The 18,839-nt window shown below is 37.0% G+C and overlaps 2 protein-coding genes across 2 annotated transcripts; both read left to right on the top strand.

The window, feature by feature from the left end:
• Positions 1-509: 509 nt before the first annotated feature.
• On the top strand, positions 510-3,739 carry LOC106874303 (DDRGK domain-containing protein 1). The gene is made up of 3 exons (XM_089362370.1): positions 510-598; positions 2,103-2,159; positions 3,252-3,739. The coding sequence occupies exons 2-3, from the start codon at positions 2,118-2,120 to the stop codon at positions 3,486-3,488; spliced, it is 279 nt and encodes a 92-aa protein (XP_089218496.1). The 5' UTR covers positions 510-598; positions 2,103-2,117; the 3' UTR covers positions 3,489-3,739.
• Positions 3,740-9,310: 5,571 nt separating this feature from the next.
• On the top strand, positions 9,311-17,124 carry LOC106880819 (uncharacterized). The gene is made up of 2 exons (XM_014930946.3): positions 9,311-10,041; positions 15,492-17,124. The coding sequence occupies exon 2, from the start codon at positions 15,595-15,597 to the stop codon at positions 16,672-16,674; it is 1,080 nt and encodes a 359-aa protein (XP_014786432.1). The 5' UTR covers positions 9,311-10,041; positions 15,492-15,594; the 3' UTR covers positions 16,675-17,124.
• The last annotated feature ends 1,715 nt before the right edge of the window (positions 17,125-18,839 follow it).

An 18,839-nucleotide genomic window follows, 5' to 3' on the forward strand; every position in this document is an offset into this window, starting at 1 on the left:
TTTAACAAATGCAATAAATATTATATTCCCCCTACTTCATGTCATGGATGCTTCTCTCTCCCTCTTTTTCTTTCTCCCACTTTCTATCTCATTCTTTGCCTTATCCTCTTTTTCTCTCTTCTCTCTTTTCCTTCAGCTAATTACCTGAAAGCTTTACAATTACATTCCTTCTACCACATGTCATGGCTGCGTCTCCCTCCCTCCTTTTCTCTCTCCTTTTCTTTCTACCTCTTTATCTCTAATCACATGAAAGCATTACCAACAGGCTAAGTAATGCAATGACAAGCAGAATTATTATAAGATTTTGAGGCGATGAGCTAGCAGAATCGTTAGCCCGCGAGGCAAAATGCTTAGTGGCATTTCTTTCCTCTTTACATTCTGGGTTTAAATTCCAAGGTCAATTTTGCTTTTCATCCGTTAGGGTCGATGAAATAAGTACCAGTTGAACACTGGGGTCAGTGTAATTGATGTAGCCCCTCCCACCCACCCCCAAATTGCTGGCCTTGTGCCAAGATTTTAAATCGGTGTTAAATATTTCTCTTCTCTTCTTTTCTTACAGTCACAGTCTTTGCTGGAAGAATTTATCAATTACATCAAGGTAAGTAGAGCTTTGCAAAAACCAGAACACTGTCTGAAGAGTAGAGATATAGAGGTTGTTATATTGAGGGATACTCTTTTACTCTTTTACTTGTTTCAGTCATTTGACTGCGGCCATGCTGGAGCACCGCCTATAGTCGAGCAAATCGACCCCAGGACTTCTTTTTTTTTTGTAAGCCTAGTACTTATTCTATCGGTCTCTTTTTGCCGAACCGCTAAGTTACGGGGATGTAAACACACCAGCATCGGTTGTCAAGCAATGTTGGAGGGACAAACACAGACACACTAACATATACACACACATACATATACATATATACGACGGGCATCTTTCAGTTTCCGTCTACCAAATCCACTCACAAGGCATTGGTCAGCCTGAGGCTATAGTAGAAGACACGTGCCCAAGGTGCCACGCAGTGCGACTGAACCGGAACCATGTGGTTGGTAAGCAAGCTACTTACCACACAGCCACTCCTGCGCCTATATGTGGAAAGTACTTTAAAAAAAAAAAAAAAATTTAATCTCATGGTGTTAGGAAGAGCGTCCAGCTGTAAAACCCTTGCCAAAACAGACACAGTGGCATAAGGTACTTTTTCTACCTGGCTGGCTCCTGTGAACCGTCCTACCCATGCATGCATGGAAGATGGATGTTAAATAATTATGATGATGATGATGATGATGAGTGTTGTTAAATTTAATGTGTGACTGTGTGGTAAGAAGCTTGCTTCTCAACCACATGATTTTCAGGTTCAGTCCCACTGCATGGCATCTTGGGCAAGTACCTTCTATAGCCTTAGGCTGACCAAAGTTTTGTGAGTGGATTTGGTAGACAGAAACTGAAAGATGACCCTCGTATGAGTGGCTGTGTGATAAGTAGCTTGCTTACCAACCACATGGTTCCGGGTTCAGTCCCACTGCGTGGCACCTGGGGCAAGTGTCTTCTACTATAGCCTCAGGCCGACCAAAGCCTTGTGAGTGGATTTGGTAGACGGAAACTGAAAGAAGCCCGTCGTATATATGTATGTATATATATATGTGTGTATGTATATGTTTGTGTGTCTGTGATTGTCCCCACAACATCGCTTGCAATCGATGCTGGTGTGTTTACGTCCCCGTAACATAGCGGTTCGGCAAAAGAGACCGATAGAATAAGTACTAGGCTTTCAAATAATAAGTTCTGGGGTCGATTTGCTCGACTAAAGGCGGTGCTCCAGCATGGCCACAGTCAACTGACTGAAACAAGTAAAAGAGAGTATCATCATCGTCATGTAACATCTGTCTTTCATGCTTGCATATATATATATATATTTATATCTGTATGTGTTTGTCTTGGTGCCTCACATTCCTTGGTCTTGTCAATGATGGATGCTCAACTGCTAGAAATAGCAACGACTCCTCTCCTCACCAGCAATATATAGAAAAACAGTGTCGAGAACTCTTAACTCTAAGCCCTCTCTCCCCACTTCTTCCTCTGCCACTAATCAGTATTTTATTGCATATTTCAGGAGCTCAAAGTTGTAATGCTGGAAGATTTGGCTCACCATTTCTCAATAAAAACACAGGTAAGGTTAACAGCTCTTTCTGATTCTTAATATATTACTGCCTTGTGTATTAAGCAAGTCTTGCTCCAACCTCTTCCTTACAATATAACCACCTCTGTGACAATCTTTCTACCCTAACTACGAATATCACAATCATTACTCATCTATCATCATCATCACGATAATTAACATTATAATTGTCCCTGCTACCACCATGTTTTTTCCTTCCAAAGATTAAACAGCAGATTTATAAACATTATAGACCTTCATTTCACTCTTCCTCAATCTAGTCCCTCACTCACGTCATCCGCCCCCATTCAAGCTTTGTCCAATCTCACCACAACCACACACTCCAATCCCACACTCACTTTATGCAACTTTACCACAACCACGCTCACTCCAATCCTACACTCACTTCATCCCATCTCATTCTAGTCCCACTCTCACTTTATCCCATTCCATTACAATCCCACACTCACTTCATCCAACCCCTCTACAACTCCACACTCACTTCACCCAACCTCACCGCACCCACACTCACTTCATCCAACCCCTCTACAACTCCACACTCACTTCACCCAATCTCACCGCACCCACACTCACTTCATCCAACCCCTCTACAACTCCACACTCACTTCACCCAACCTCACCACACCCACACTCACTTCATCCAACCCCTCTACAACTCCACACTCACTTCACCCAACCTCACCACACCCACACTCACTTCATCCAACCCCTCTACAACTCCACACTCACTTCACCCAACCTCACCACACCCACACTCATTTCATCCAACCCCTCTACAACTCCACACTCACTTCATCCAACTTCACCACACCCACACTCATTTCATCCAACCCCTCTACAACTCCACACTCACTTCACCCAACCTCATCACACCCACACTCATTTCAATCCCACATTCAATTCATTCCAACTCACCACAATCCTACACTTATGTCATATTACCTTACTCCAGTCCCAGTCTCACTCCACATTGACTCAAATACCATACATACTTCTCTCTGTCTCCTCATTTCCCCAAATCGACTTTCTTCCAAATTGGTTGACCGTTTCTGTTACAAATGTCCAACGTGGTCTCTTTCCCAGGAAGCAATTGATCGGGTGCAGTGTCTCCTTGGTGACGGCACATTGACTGGAGTCATGGATGACCGTGGAAAGTTCATCTACATCACCATAGATGAATTGCAGGCCATAGCAAAACATATCCAACAGAGAGGACGGGTATCAGTTCAAGATTTGGCTGTCTCCAGCAACAAATTGATTGAGTTGAATCCTAATAACGAACTGGCACAGAGACGTTTGCTGGGTGAAGCTTCAGCATGATACTTCATGGTTTCCAGCTAACTGTATATGTCTATTTGTTTATGTTCATATATATATATGTAATTATGTATATGTGTTTGTGTGTTTATTAATTGGCAGAAGTTACAGATTGATTCCAGGGCTGAGAGTTTCGTGTATTGGCACTTATCAAACTGGTTTCCAGTTTTGAGCGTTACATTTATGTTGACCAGCTTAAATGATAACTATAATTTTCTGGACTTTTCTAGAATAAATTATATAAACAATTTCAAGGTTGCATGAATGTGTATTATTTCAAATGGTTTACTCATTAAGCATTTCACTCAGTAGATAGATATGCTACACTAAAATAAAATAAGAAGAAAGGATATTTGTGCACATACATACATGCACATAAACACACACACATATATATATATATATATATATATATATATATATATATATATATATATATATAAAGGAGACTACTAGGTGGACTGCTAATGTGCTAGAAGAAGATCACATGTAATGTGTCTACTAAGACCGAATTATTCTCAAAGGAAATTTAGTGATGTAACAAAAACGTATTCGGGCAAGACAAGTGAAAATTACATAAAAAATACAATTATCTGTAAACTAGTTTCGAAATTAATATTTTCTTACCGAAAAATATCTGTTTCTCATCAGTACAGACCGTTGAATAAATATAATTTATCGAATCGCATATATTTATATATACGTATCCAATAATCTTTTGAGATCTCAGATATTTTTTCTGAATCTCCTTGATTCTTTTAATGTACTTGTTCCCTGGTATTAAATTGATATTGATTAATATCCAATTTTTTACCCTATTGTTTTAATTTATATATATATATATATATATATATATATGAAATATCAGGTTGAGTAAAAAGTAAGCAACGTTTTGAACCATGAAGAATTTGTACCAGATTTTTGCAGAGTTTTGAATGTTTTTTTAAACATTTTTTCGCAATTGTCTGAATACAGGCATAGACTTGCCCAAATGCATCAATAAATTAACGCTGATATTTTTTTCACGGTTGTTATAATCATCTGAGATGGAACACTCAAAGCACAATATTCAAGCAATTTTTCTATTCAACTTCAAAAGAGGACATAAAGCAGCTGAAACTGCTTGTGATATCAATAAAACGTTTGGTGAGGAAATGACTGGTGAGTGGTCAGCTCGAAAATAGTTTAAATGATTTCACAGTGGAGACCTGAGTCTTGAAGACCGTGAGCATAGTGGACGCCCATCTGTCATCGATGACAGTCAACTAAAGACCGTCACTGAGAAAGATCCACATGAAACCATTTGAGAACTGGCAAAAAAAACTTCAAGTTAGCCAGAAAACTGCCTGCAACCATTTGCATGCGATCAGAAAATCAAAAAAGCTCAACAAATGGATACCATACAATTTGAATGAAAATCAGAAAATGTGCAGATATGAAATTTGCTCATTGCTTCTTCTCTATAACCAGACCAATCAATTTCTTGACTGTATTGTAACTTGCAAAGAAAAGTGGATTCTGTACAATAATAAAAAACATTCTTTGCAGTGGTTGGACCGAAATGAAGCACTAAAAATCTTCCCTAAACCCGAGCTCTTCAAAAAGAAGGTTATGGTGATTGTTTGCTGGTGTACTGCTGGACTCATCCACTATAACTTCTTAAAATCCAGAAAAACCATTACTGGAGAAACATATTGCTATGAAATTGCCAAAATGAACAAAAAACTGCTACTCCTCCATCTTAGACTGGTCAACAGAAGAGGGCCAATCATTCTTCATGACTGCTTGACCACACGTTTCACTAATGACACTCCAGAAGTTGAGGGGACTTAGCTACAAAGTTCTTCCCACCCAGCTTATTCCCCAGACTTGTCTCCTACCGACTACCACTTTTTCAAGCACCTTGATGGTTTCCTGTGAGAGAAAGAGTTCGAAAATTAAACCAGTGCTGAAAGTGCATTCAAAGATTTCATCAGCTCCGGAACTCCAGATTTTTATGTTACCAGAATAAACAAACTTTTAACTCGTTGGCAAAAATGTGTTGATCGTAATGGTACTTACTTTGATGAATAAAATTTTCACACCTAAAAATTAATAAATAAGAATACAGTACAGAACTGCACTGTATAACACATTAATTAAAATATCATCATCATCGTTTAACGTCTGCTTTCCATGCTAGCATGGGTTGGACAATATTAAAAGAAAATACGTAGTGTACCGTAGATGAGTAAACAGAGAATTGCACAATACTGTATGGAAAACAAAATTCTGGAGCGAGTGTGTGGTATTGTTTTGCATTTGTGTGTAAAATAGATATATACAAATTATAAAAAATATATACTGTACAATACTGTTTCTACTTCACGGATTTTCACCTATCATGGGAGGTTTTGAAACGTAACACCTGCGATAGTCGAGGGATTACTATACAGGCAAATATATATCCATGTATACATGCATGTAGCTTCATGATTCGATGCAAGTTCCAGATCCAAGATAGGGAAAGTTCTAGGTATGGTATTTGCATGAAATAACACAAATGGGACATGGAATTACATTTGTATAAATAGATAGACATTAACACACACTTAATTGGATAAGTTGGAGTCAACAAGGAGTACAGAGGAACATTTATTTGTAATCACTACAATTGTTTCCACGCAATGTGGTTCTCCAGGTTCACAGGTATTTAGTTATGTAACCATTTCCCTGCATTATGAGATCTTGTGTTTCATCAGGTGATATATAAATATTGTTTCTGTGTTCTGTAAGCTCAAATTTCTGGCTTCAACTGCATCCTTTTTGTCTGTCATGGCTATATGTGGTGGTAGTAACCACTCAGTATATCTAAATGTGTTTTGACCTTCAAGAATTCACCGGTCAACGGTGATTCCTGATGGGCCGGGGGTTTTCTCTTCATATCCTTAATTGTCTCTATCTACTAGGGTACTGTTGAGTTGGGTAGCTGGCAGCTCGATGTGCAATAAAATAGCGTTAGCTATTGCTACTTCTGGGATTGCAACAACATTACTACTCAGAGGTCGGACTGCCCATTCAGCATTCAAGTTACCTTTAGATTTATCTAACAAAGAAGATCCAGTTTGTAATATATCTAAAACTTCTGGAATGAGTAAACTAATACAAAGATGTTACTTAATTGTCTGGAACGAATGTACCATTGCCCACAAAAATGCTTTTGAAGCTGTGGACAGAACATTACGAGACATTAAAAATTGTAATTCTATGATGGGAAATGTCACAGTATTATTGTCAGGAGACTTTCGACAAACACTACCAGTTGTCCCAAGAGGAACAAAAGTGGATGAGCTCATTGCATCAATAAAGTCTTCTGTATTATGGCATCATGTGAAAAACACTTCAACTTTCGACAAATATGAGATCAAGGCTTTCAAAAGATCAATCAGCTGAACTATTTGCAGAGCAGCTTCTGAAACTCAGAGACGGGAGAGTTCCAATTGATGAAGAACAATTTCTTACACTAAATCCAATATGTAATTCAACTGATTCCATCAATGATTTGGTAGCTGAAATCTTTCCTAATCTTCTTCATAATTACAACAATACACATTGGATTTATGAGCGAGTTATCCTGGCTCCAAAAAACGTTGCTGTACATAGCATTAATAATATGCTATTGAATAAACTTCTGGGAGAAATATTCACTTGTAACTCAATTGGCAGTGTTGTTGATGATCAGGATATTGTTAACTACTCCATCAAATTTTTGAACACATTACAACTACCAGGTACAGCTCCTCATTGTCTTCATGTATGAAATTGATCTTTTTTCTACTTCAATTATTACATATTTTGCTCTTATAAAAATACACACATACAAGAGGAGTAAATTATATATATATTAATACTTTAAATGTGGCATGTGGCTCCCAAGAAACAGTAAATGTAATTACCCAATCAACGATGAATATTACTGCTAGTGTATGTATATATATATGCATATATATGAATATACATATGTATATATGAATATATACATATGTATATATATATATATACATATGTATGTGTGTGTGTGTGTATATATATATATATATATATATATGTGTGTATATATATATGTATATGTAACAAAGAAAACAAGAACGTAACAGGTGACAACAAAACATCTGGACAGTTAGATGATACAAAAAAGGACAGGAAAAGAAGGATGGGTCATTTAGAGTTTTCTATCTTCAGTTGAGTTCCAAATTTTCTCAGCAGTTTCGGCTGGTTACACTCAAGACTGCTCCAATCTGGCCGACCCCAAGAAAATCTAAGGTAAGAGCACTAGATTCCTTGGAAGGAATAAGCTGGCATGTGTGGAAGTGAAGCCTTATGGCAGGGACATAAGAGACAAAAGTCATGGGAAGGAATATAGATGCTGCACGGATGATAGTTGAACCCACTGCCTGGAATCGAACTCTGAATTTTGGGGTTAGTAGCCTGTGCTCTTAACCACTATATCATATGCCCGTGGGCATATGGCGCAGTAGTTAAGAGCGTGGGCTACTAACCCCAAGATCCCGAGTTCGATTCCAGGCAGTGACCTGAATAATAATAATAATAACAATAACATTGAAAAATACCTTAGGAATGAGAACCCAGGTTCGAAATTTCTCCAAATAAAAAAACAAAAAAACAAACGACAAATCCTAACAAGAAATATTAGTGTACTTGGTTTTCTCAAAGTAATGATCCAGTAAAAAGCAGAATTCTAGTTTAAGCATCCCATATAACGCATCATAACTTTTTCATTATTTGGAATTTTCAGAAAGTTTTTGCGAATTTGTGTTCTACACACGAGAATTCATACGATCATATATATATATATATAATAATATTAGGGGACAAAATCCAAAATTACAGGTAAAAACTCAATTAAAATCAATTTATAAAAAATCAAAATTAAATTGAGCTTTACAGATTAAAATATATATAAATATATAGTTTTAGGGAAAAGAACCAAGTTTCAGGAACTCATCGATGAAAATCCACAGATTAAAATATATATAAATATATAGTTTTAGGGAAAAGAACCAAGTTTCAGGAACTCATCGATAAAAATCCACTATCACATATAGAAAAATTAATAATTAAAAGCACAATAAATGAGTATAATATAATACAAAGTAAATATAAGATAAAGATAATATATATATATATATATAAATTGTGTGTGATTTGAGGGCGATTTAGCTGCTGTTATTCACACATCCCACGACAACCTGATACATTCCTCGTTTTTTGTCACCCTGCCATATATTGATGTTTTTCAATATATTTTTTTTTCTCCTAAACACATTTAATGGAATGATGATGCACCGAAGGGTGGTCATTTGCTGGGATTTAAGCCTAAAATTTGGACTGTTCTTATTTTAAACTATGATTAAAAAAAAAAAAAAAAATCGAGAAACAGTGGAAATTTTAGGATTTCTGGTGGTGGTGGTGGGTTTAAAAGATAACAGTTGTTTTTCATAATCGTTTGAATTCTCGTGTGTGGAACAGAAATTCGCAAAACTTTTCTGAAAATCCCACCCTCTCAAAAAAATCATGGAGTTGTAAAGGATTGCCATTTATGTAGTGAAAGTTTGTGAAAGAAATTAAAAGAAAATAATGAATAAAGATTAGTTTATGTGTTTAATCTGTGAATGACGAAAACAAGTTTTTCTAAATGCAGCAATATTATGCTTTAAGCAACAGATTGAGATAAAATTAAAATCTGTTTGTTCTTTGTATGACTTAACTGTTATTGGTCATTATTTTGTAAGGGATACTTTTAACCTATTCACCGCACATTGCCCGCCTCATAACTTTTTTTTTTCACAAATATTATTGTATTTCTGTGCAGAAGCTTAAAATCTCATTTTTATTTTAAATCTTTGTTATTTGATTCTTCGATCGCTCATAAAGACTTACAACATGACACACTCATACAGAATGGAAGCAATGTAGAAATTTCTTGAAAGTAGGGAAAATTGTTTGTTACTTAACGAATGAACTTTATTTTGACTTAAAAACTCATAAAACATCTTGTTTTTAAATATACGTCTTCATTGATCACACAGTCACACACGTCATTAATTTGCTCGAAGTGCGTGTGCGAAAGAAAGAAAGAATTACATCGACATAAATATACTAATAGACACTGATGTATACATAGAACCTCATTTATCCATCAATAATTCGTTTATATACCTATTATACCTGGTTATATATATGCACAAATAATTTTTTACATATAATATATGCTGCTAAAATACGCACACAAATATAGTCACCAGAAATTCATTTATAGGCATAAACAAACTATTAAAGGCATCATCATGCCTGCAAGATGCTACATCTCAATAAATGAATTTACAGAATATTTGGGAGAGACAGAAAAAAAAGAAAAAAAGACTGAGTAATACAAACTCGAACTGTAACAGGCATCAATAAAAACTTCACATTTAATCATATTTAATTCAAGCCACAAAATGAATCACAAATAACTTCTTGGAACGTTTCGCAGAGTCCAAAGTTCCATTAAACGGTAAGTAGGAGGAACTTTCGCAGAAAACAAATAGAAAATAGAAAACTTTCTCCCTTTTTCTGCATTTTGTATTTAATAAAAAGTTTCTCTTTATTAGACGAGACTTAGTAGCGGAATCCTGCTTGAAGCACTCCATATAACTTCTCGTAACTTTTTATTTTTGGGAATTTTCTGAAAACTTTTGCGATCTTGTGTTCTACACACGGGAATTCATATGCAAGAGAAAAAGAAGAAAAAAACCCCCATTTTTTTTTTGTGTGTGATTTAAGGGCGATTTATATGTTATATTTAGCACATCTCATGACTACCTGGTTGGTATCCTCTTCATCTCTTTGTTACGCTGACTAATTGATGTTTTACAATATATTTCTCCCCATAAACTCATTTAATAGTGTATTGCTGAGATTAAGCAAAACATTTGGACTGTCCGTATTGTTAAACTGATTTAAATAAAAAAAAAGTCCGAAATATTAAAAAAACAATTTTTTAAATTCGAAAACCCGAGAAAAAATTTTTTTTCATATTCATGTGAATTACCGTCTGTAAAACTTTTCTGAAAATTCCCCAAAATAATAATAAAGTTATGACATGTGTGCTAAAGTGTTGTCCTAAAGTTTATTGAACTGCACTGATTTAAAAAAAAAAAAAAATCTTTTTCTTTTCTTTTGTAGCCCCCACTTTACTAAGTTTACAGGAGCAGGCAATTCTAGGCAGGTGCCCCCTGACTTTGTTTCTGCATAACTTTCTGACAAAAAAAAAAAAAATTAAAAAATGCATGTTTTCCCAATGAAATTGAAGTTAATGTTTCAAATATATAAATCAAATATATTATTAGAAGTGAAAATGCTCAAGTTATCGAAATTGATACAAAGTTGGGGTGGGGGTGGGTTTGAAGTTGAACGATCCGAAATTCCCCTACAAAAAAAAAAAAAAAAGACAAGAAAACCGAAAAATTCTCAATTTTATCCGCTCGTTACAAATGTACACATCAAAAGCATATTTCGGCAAAATGTCATTAAAAAAATATGCATTTTTCAGAATGCTATTACGAAACAGTCAAAGCGAGAGGTATATCTTGTTTCAGTCAGTAAATTGCGGCCATGCTGGGGCACCGCCTTGAAAAATTTTAGTCGAACGAATCGTTTCCAGTACTAATTTAAAAAAAAAAACAATCATACTTATTGTATCAGTTTCTTTTGCCAAACTGTTATGTTACGGAGACGTAAACAAACAAACACCGGTAGTCTCGTAATGATTCACTCTACATACAGAGGCAGTTACTTTTGTAACATTTTACCAATTAAAAATACCCCTCACGCACACAAACACGCGCCCTCACACACATACTGACTTAACACAAAGGTGCCACATTAGACATTACTATTAGGTTTTCTTGCTGCAGGCGTTCCTAAGTATTTCTCCCTGTTTGTCTCTCATACTTTTTATTAATGTCATTCAATGACCCGTGGCCATGCAAAAGGGTACCCGTTTTCTTAAAGGTTCTTTTTTACAAAAAAAGAGTACAAGGCCGTTATTGATCCTCGACCCCGTTTTAACTTTAATTTAACTACAGAAAGAAATGAGTAGTTTTCGTTTTGGGTTTATATTTGTTTTTCTTTCCTCTTATTAATTTATATATTCAGATATGCGTTTTGTTTTCGAATGTTGGCAAATAGTCTTTACTATATAAATAGAAATTTGGGTAATTTTTCAGATTATCACCCGCACAATTACCTAACCCTAACCCTAATCCCTAAAACCCTGACCCTAAAACCGTAAACGCAACACTAACCATAACCCCTAACCCTAAACCCTAACCGTAACTGTAAGCCTAAAACCTTAACCCTAACCCTAAAACTCTAACCCTAACACCCTAGTGAAAATCGTGCGGGTGTTAATCTGAAAAATTACCGAAATTTGTAAGATTTGGCTGTTATTTCTAGCATGTGGAGAGACCTTCTATGCTTTACTTTGTGGGCTGGTTGAAAATCACCTAAAAAAGATTCTGCAGTCGATACATTTGACTAAAAATTCTTCAAGGCGGTGCTTCAACAAAGAATAACCAAAAAAATATAACCAAGGGAGTTGGCTGTTATTTCTAGCATGTCGAGAGACCTTCTAGGCTTAACTTCATGCGCTGGTTGAAAAATCATCTAAAAAAATTCTGGGGTAAATACAATCGAGTAAAAATTCTTCAAGATGGGGCCCCAGCATGGCCGCAGTCTAATGACTGAAACAAGTAAAAAGAAAAACAAAAATGAATTGGAGTGGCTGTGTGGTAAGTAGCTTGCTTACCAACCACATAGTTCTGGGTTCAGTCCCACTGCATGGCACCTTGGGCAAGTGTCTTCTACTAGCGGTTCGGCACAAGAGAACACAGAAATAAACTGAGAGAGAAAATAAAAAAAGGTTTAGGGGTTAGCGATCAATCAATATGCATATATATATATATATATATATATATATATATATATATATATATATATATATATATATTTATATATGTAAGAACGACCGTGCGAACTCAAAAAGGAGAAATGGTGACGAATGGAAAAAACAGAGGACTCCTTTTATTTAAACGCGTCGCACGGTCGAACACACAAAATAATATATATTAAAGATGATATACAAATATGTTATACTACGATAACATATGTGAATTCGTAAATACCAGTAATGAAGAGACGATAGAAGGCAACCGTATAAGATGAATAACAGAGGTATATATATATGGTTAAGTATATAAATATGTATATATGTATGTATATATTATATATATGTCTGTATATTGTACTTTGGGATGGTCATTTCATTTATTATTATTATTATTATTTATTTTTGCCAAATAAACGCATGCACTATACATATATATATTTCTTTTCTTCGCTCATTTATTACTATTATTTTATTATTTTTATTATTTTGATGCCTATCCATTGTCCAGAAATCTTTCTTCATGCATCTGTAACCTCTTCAACAACACTTTTCGTTGCCATGTGCTTTCTTGCTGCACTCACTCCATTCTGTTCTGCTAAGATGTGTATCTTTATGTGCACCTACGTTTGTGTCCTTGTTTGTTTGTTTGTGTGTGTGGGGCCTTCCTCTCACCCCGTTGTGCTGTTGCCCTAAGACCTGAGAAATAAAAAAAATAAAGGGAAAGTACAGTTCTTGTACTCCCTTCTCTCTCTTTCTCTCTTTACTCTTTTACTTGTTTCAGTCATTTGACTGCAGCCATGCTGGAGCACCGCCTTTAGTCGAGCAAATCAACCCCAGTGTTCACCTATACACTCTCCTATGCTGCGTGCAGTTTCTCCTTTGTAGGTAGTTGTCATGTTTCTGCACCATCCCTCAGTACATCGTAAGCTATACACTACATTCCTAGGAATATATATATATATACATACATATATATATGTGTTCTGAGGAATCATCATCATCATCATCATCATCATCATCATCATCATCGTTTAACGTCCGCTTTCCATGCTAGCATGGGTTGGACGATTTGACTGAGGACTGGTGAAACCGGATGGCAACACCAGGCTCCAGTCTGATTTGGCAGAGTTTCTACAGCTGGATGCCCTTCCTAACGCCAACCACTCAGAGAGTGTAGTGGGTGCTTTTACGTGTCACCCGCACGAAAACGGCCACGCTCGGAATGGTGTCTTTTATGTGCCACCCGCACAAGCCAGTCCAGGGGCACTGGCAACGATCTCGCTCGAAAATCCTACAGGAGCCAGTCAGGCGGTACTGGCAACGGCCACGCTCAAAATGGTGCATCTCATGTGCCACCCGCACAAGAACCAGTCCAGGGGCACTGGCAACGATCTTACTTGGCTTGCCGGGTCTTCTCACGCACAATATATATATATATATTATTTTTTATTTATGTGCCCTTTTAAAGCCTAGCCAGGCTCACGGGCCCAGCTTTCCTGGTTTCTATGACGTTTATGTTCCCTCGGGCTGGACGGGATGCTAGTCCATCACAGCATTACTCAAGAACCAAGAAGAAAGAGTGAGAGAAAGGTGGGCGAAAGAGTACAACAGGGGTCGCCACCACCCCCTGCCAGAGCCTCGTGGGTCTTTAGGTGTTTTCACTCAATAAACACACACAACACCCGGTCTGGGAATCGAAACTGCGATCCTCCGACTGCGATTCCGCTGCCCTAACCACTGGGTCATTGCACCTCCACATATATGTGTGTGTGTATGTGAGAGCGTGTATGTGCATGTGGAAAATGCTGGTGACATTGACATGTGCATGTGTAGGTGCTGGGAAGTGGTCAGTGCTAGTGTGTGAGCTGGTGTGGATGCTGGGAAGTGGTTAGTGCTATACACATACATATACATATATATATAAATATATATATATATATATATATATATATATATATATATATATATATATATATATATATAATTATAAAATCTGGTAATTATATATTAATTAATATCGATTAATTATCAGGAGGCCAGCACATCTAAAGAATCAAAGAGATTCAGAAATAGTATCTGCAATCTCAGGGGATTAAGGTACATTTTTAAAAAATAACGTTGACCACTAACGTGGACAATTAATGTGCTAGAAATAGATCACATCTTGTGTCTATTAAGACCTAAATTGTTCTCAGCATGAAATATAGCAGCATACCAAAATGTGAGCGGGCAAGACATTTAAAATCACCTAAAAAAGCATTCTTAAACAGGAACCGGTTTCGGATTTAACAAATCTTACCATTTGTCCATTCCTCTTCAGCCTGATTTGTAATGTAACCGCAATCATCAGAATCGTATACAGAGTTGCTCACAGCCATGGGTGTGTGTGCATATGGTTCTGCTAATTACAGCTTAATGGTGAAATTCAAAAGTCTTCGTTTTGGCGCGCTAATTCCAGGAATATATCTGCAGAAAATATTTACTGCGTCGTATATATTCAGTATGAGAACATGGGTAATGGGTAAAATATTATTATAAAATCTGGTAATTAATCATATATTAATTAATATCGATTAATTATCAGGAGGCCAGCACATCTAAAGAATCAAAGAGATTCAGAAATAGTATCTGCAATCTCAGGGGATTAAGGTACATTTTTAAAAAATAACGTTGACCACTAACGTGGACAATTAATGTGCTAGAAATAGATCACATCTTGTGTCTATTAAGACCTAAATTGTTCTCAACATGAAATATAGCAGCATACCAAAACGTGAGCGGGCAAGACTAAGCTTACAAAGAATAAGTCCTGGGGTCGATTTGTTCGACTAAATGCGGTGCTCCAGCATGGCCACAGTCAAATGACTGAACCAAGTAAATGAGTAAATACGTACATACATACATACATACATACGCACATACATACATATAAACTTTTAAAATAACGTGCATGCACACACACACACACACACACAAATATACTAGTGAATAACATATGATCTTTATCTTTCCAGTTTCAAAACAATGGCTCTTTTAGGGAAATAATTTGGATGCATTTCTTACCAACCTGACCTGTTACCAGTTAATTAAAGTTTAATTCAATGCTGCTTTGTTGCCATGGAAGTGGAGCTCCTCACTGATAATAATGTCACGCTGCTTCCTTCATGCAGTGATGTGTCTGATGATGACTTTACTCAAACCAATTCTGAATCCCAAGACTTGTTCCCTTGTGAGATATGTGGTAAAATATACCTGACTGAGAATAAAATCAGAAAGCATAGTGCAACTCATACAAGACTTAACTGCTACTTATGTAACATTTGCCATCATAGATTCTCTGATATTAACCACTTGAAACGACATTTAAAAGTCCATGATGAATTCAAAGAATTATGCTGTGAAATTTGTGGACATGAGTTTAGTAACAGTCGTAAACTGAATTTACACAGGAAGACACACGTAGGTGGAAGACCGTTTGATTGTGTGTTTTGTGGCCAAAGCTTTTCTGATGCTAACAACTTGAAACACCATGCTAAAGCACATACTGGAGGAAAACCATACAGTTGTGATGTCTGCGGACACTGTTTTGACACGAAGGGCAAATTACAAATCCATCACAGAAAGCACACTGGGGAAAAGCCATTCAGCTGTGAAATATGTGATAAAGATTTTGCAACTAAGGGTCACTTGTCGAAACATCGAAGAATACACAGTGGTATAAAATGCTTCCATTGTAAAAGTTGTGGCAAAGATTTTCTGAAAAACGAAGACTTGAAAATTCATGTGAGGACCCATACAGGGGAAAGACCTTTTTATTGCAAAATCTGCTGGAAAGGTTTTATTACCAACAGCCAGTTAAACAGGCACTTAAAGATTCACACTAAAGAGAGACCATTCCATTGTGATGTATGTGGTAGAAACTTCATACGTAATGATAACCTTAGGAGACATATTAAGACTCACACGGGGGAGAAATCGTTTTACTGTGAGATGTGTGGTAAAGGGTTTCGTGACAGTGCTCATTTGAAAAGACATTATCGCATACACATTGATGACAAACATTTCTGTTGTGACATTTGTGGGAAAACGTTCATGACAAACAGCAGGTTGAGAACTCATTTAAAAACACATGAAGCTGATTTCCCACATGTCACATTCAGTGAGAGTGTGTCATTTTCTTTGACTGAATCAAACTAATATTCACCTCTTCGTTAAATCCTAATTGGACTACTGCTACACTGTAAATTTTTGTATGATGCACCCATTATACGAACACATACACTTTATGTAACGCATTAGCAAAAGAAGGCTGTCCTTCTAATAACAAGTAATCCGTTACTCATCAACACTGTACTCCATTTAACCACTGTAAAGCTGTGTACTCTCTTTGCCTCTTTTACCACTACTGGAATGGTCCACCCTTCACTAGATTTGTTGAAACACCACTAATGTCTCTGTGTCTAGTGTTAGGAAGGGCATCCAACTGTAGAAAACGTGTCAGAGTTGACACTGGAGCTCAGCACAGCCTTGAGATTTGCTACTCTCTGTCAAACCATCCATCCCATGCCAGCATAAAAAAACGAACGTTAAATGATGATAATGATGATGAGCACCAATGTACCTGTTTCTCTTCCTTCTACCACCCCACATCCTGTTACACTGTACTAAACAGTCTTTTTCCCTGTTCTTTCTTACCTTGCCTTTTGTTTTTTACAAATGGCTTAAACAGAAAAAGGAAGGGCAGTGTTCCTGGTCCTTTTAAGATCTTCCTCTAAGACAGGTGTGAAGAAGTGAGGAAGCTAATTTCAAACCAAAGACATCACTCAAATGCCTGCAACAGAGTGGATTGCACTAAAGACAGGTCCAAGCACCAAGTGGATGGCATCAAATAATTGGTTGACAGACTCCTGATCAACTTTTGTTTTCCATTCTTTTCTATTGTTACTATAATGGCCTCCATTCCTCAGAGCTCATATCTCTACAACTCAAGTACTCCCTGACACATTCATCTTTCCACCTCTCAACCACTTTTTGTGCATACAACACTCTTAGTTTTGCACTAACCACTATGTCCAGTCCTTCCTCCCCATGACATCAGCCTTCTGGAATCTTTTCCCTGCTCATGTCTTTCTTGCAGGTATTGATCTGCAATGGTTTTTAAATGAAATATTATCGTCAAGCTCACCAGTTTTAAAGGGCCTGGAAGAGACACAGGCATTTCTCCTTTCTCCAGACTTAAGTAAAAACAAAAACCAATCTATGAGAGTACAAACTGAATGTTATCTACTTCATCTTCATCTAGTTATCAGTACCCTTCCTTCCTTCAATGTGGAAAGTGCTTAGACCAGTGATTCTTAATAAGGATCTATTGGGGGTCTCTCTTTACTCTTTTACTTGTTTCAGTCATTTGACTGTGGCCATGCTGGAGCACCGCCTTTAGTCGAGCAAGTTGACCCCAGGACTTATTCTTTGTAAGCCTAGTACTTATTCTATCGGTCTCATTTGCCGAACCGCCAAGTTTCTGGGACGCAAACACACCAGCATCGGTTGTCAAGCAATGTTGGGGGGACAAACATATACACACACATACACATATATATATATATATATATATATATATATATATATATACATATGTACGACGGGCTTCTTTCAGTTTCCGTCTACTAAATCCACTCACAAGGCTTTGGTCGGCCCGAGGCTATAGTAGAAGACACTTGCCCAAGATGCCACGCAGTGGGACTGAATCCGGAATCATGTGGTTCGTAAGCAAATTACTTACCACACAGCCGCCCCTACGCCTATAAAAAATTTTGTTGTTAAAATTTATCTGCAAATTATTAGTTGTACTTCTAGATGTGGCTGTGTGGTAAGAAGTTTGCTTCCCAACCACATGGTTCTGGGTTCAGATCCACTGCATGGCACTCTGGGAAAGTGCCTTCTACTGTAGCCTGGGGCCGACCAAAAACAAGGTGAATAAATAAGCATTTTATTGGACAGAATAATCTGAATGCTTAAGGGGTTAATTATAAAAATATGATAAAACTTTTTTAAACATCAAATGGCTATGAGGATCCCGTAGAGTTAGATAGGGATCAGAAGGGTCCAAGGGTAAAAAAGAAAGTGGTCTAGACTAATTCCTTGTTCTGCTATTCAGATTCATTAATCATCATCATCATCGTTTAACGTCCGCTTTCCATGCTAGCATGGGTTGGACGATTTGACTGAGGACTGATGAAACCGGATGGCAACACCAGGCTCCAATCTAATTTGGCAGAGTTTCTACAGCTGGATGCCCTTCCTAACGCCAACCACTCAGAGAGTGTAGTGGGTGCTTTTACGTGTCATCCGCACGAAAACGG

This window comes from Octopus bimaculoides, chromosome 14 (assembly GCF_046866305.1).
Source record: "Octopus bimaculoides isolate indiv1 chromosome 14, ASM4686630v1, whole genome shotgun sequence".
NCBI lineage: Eukaryota > Metazoa > Mollusca > Cephalopoda > Octopoda > Octopodidae > Octopus > Octopus bimaculoides.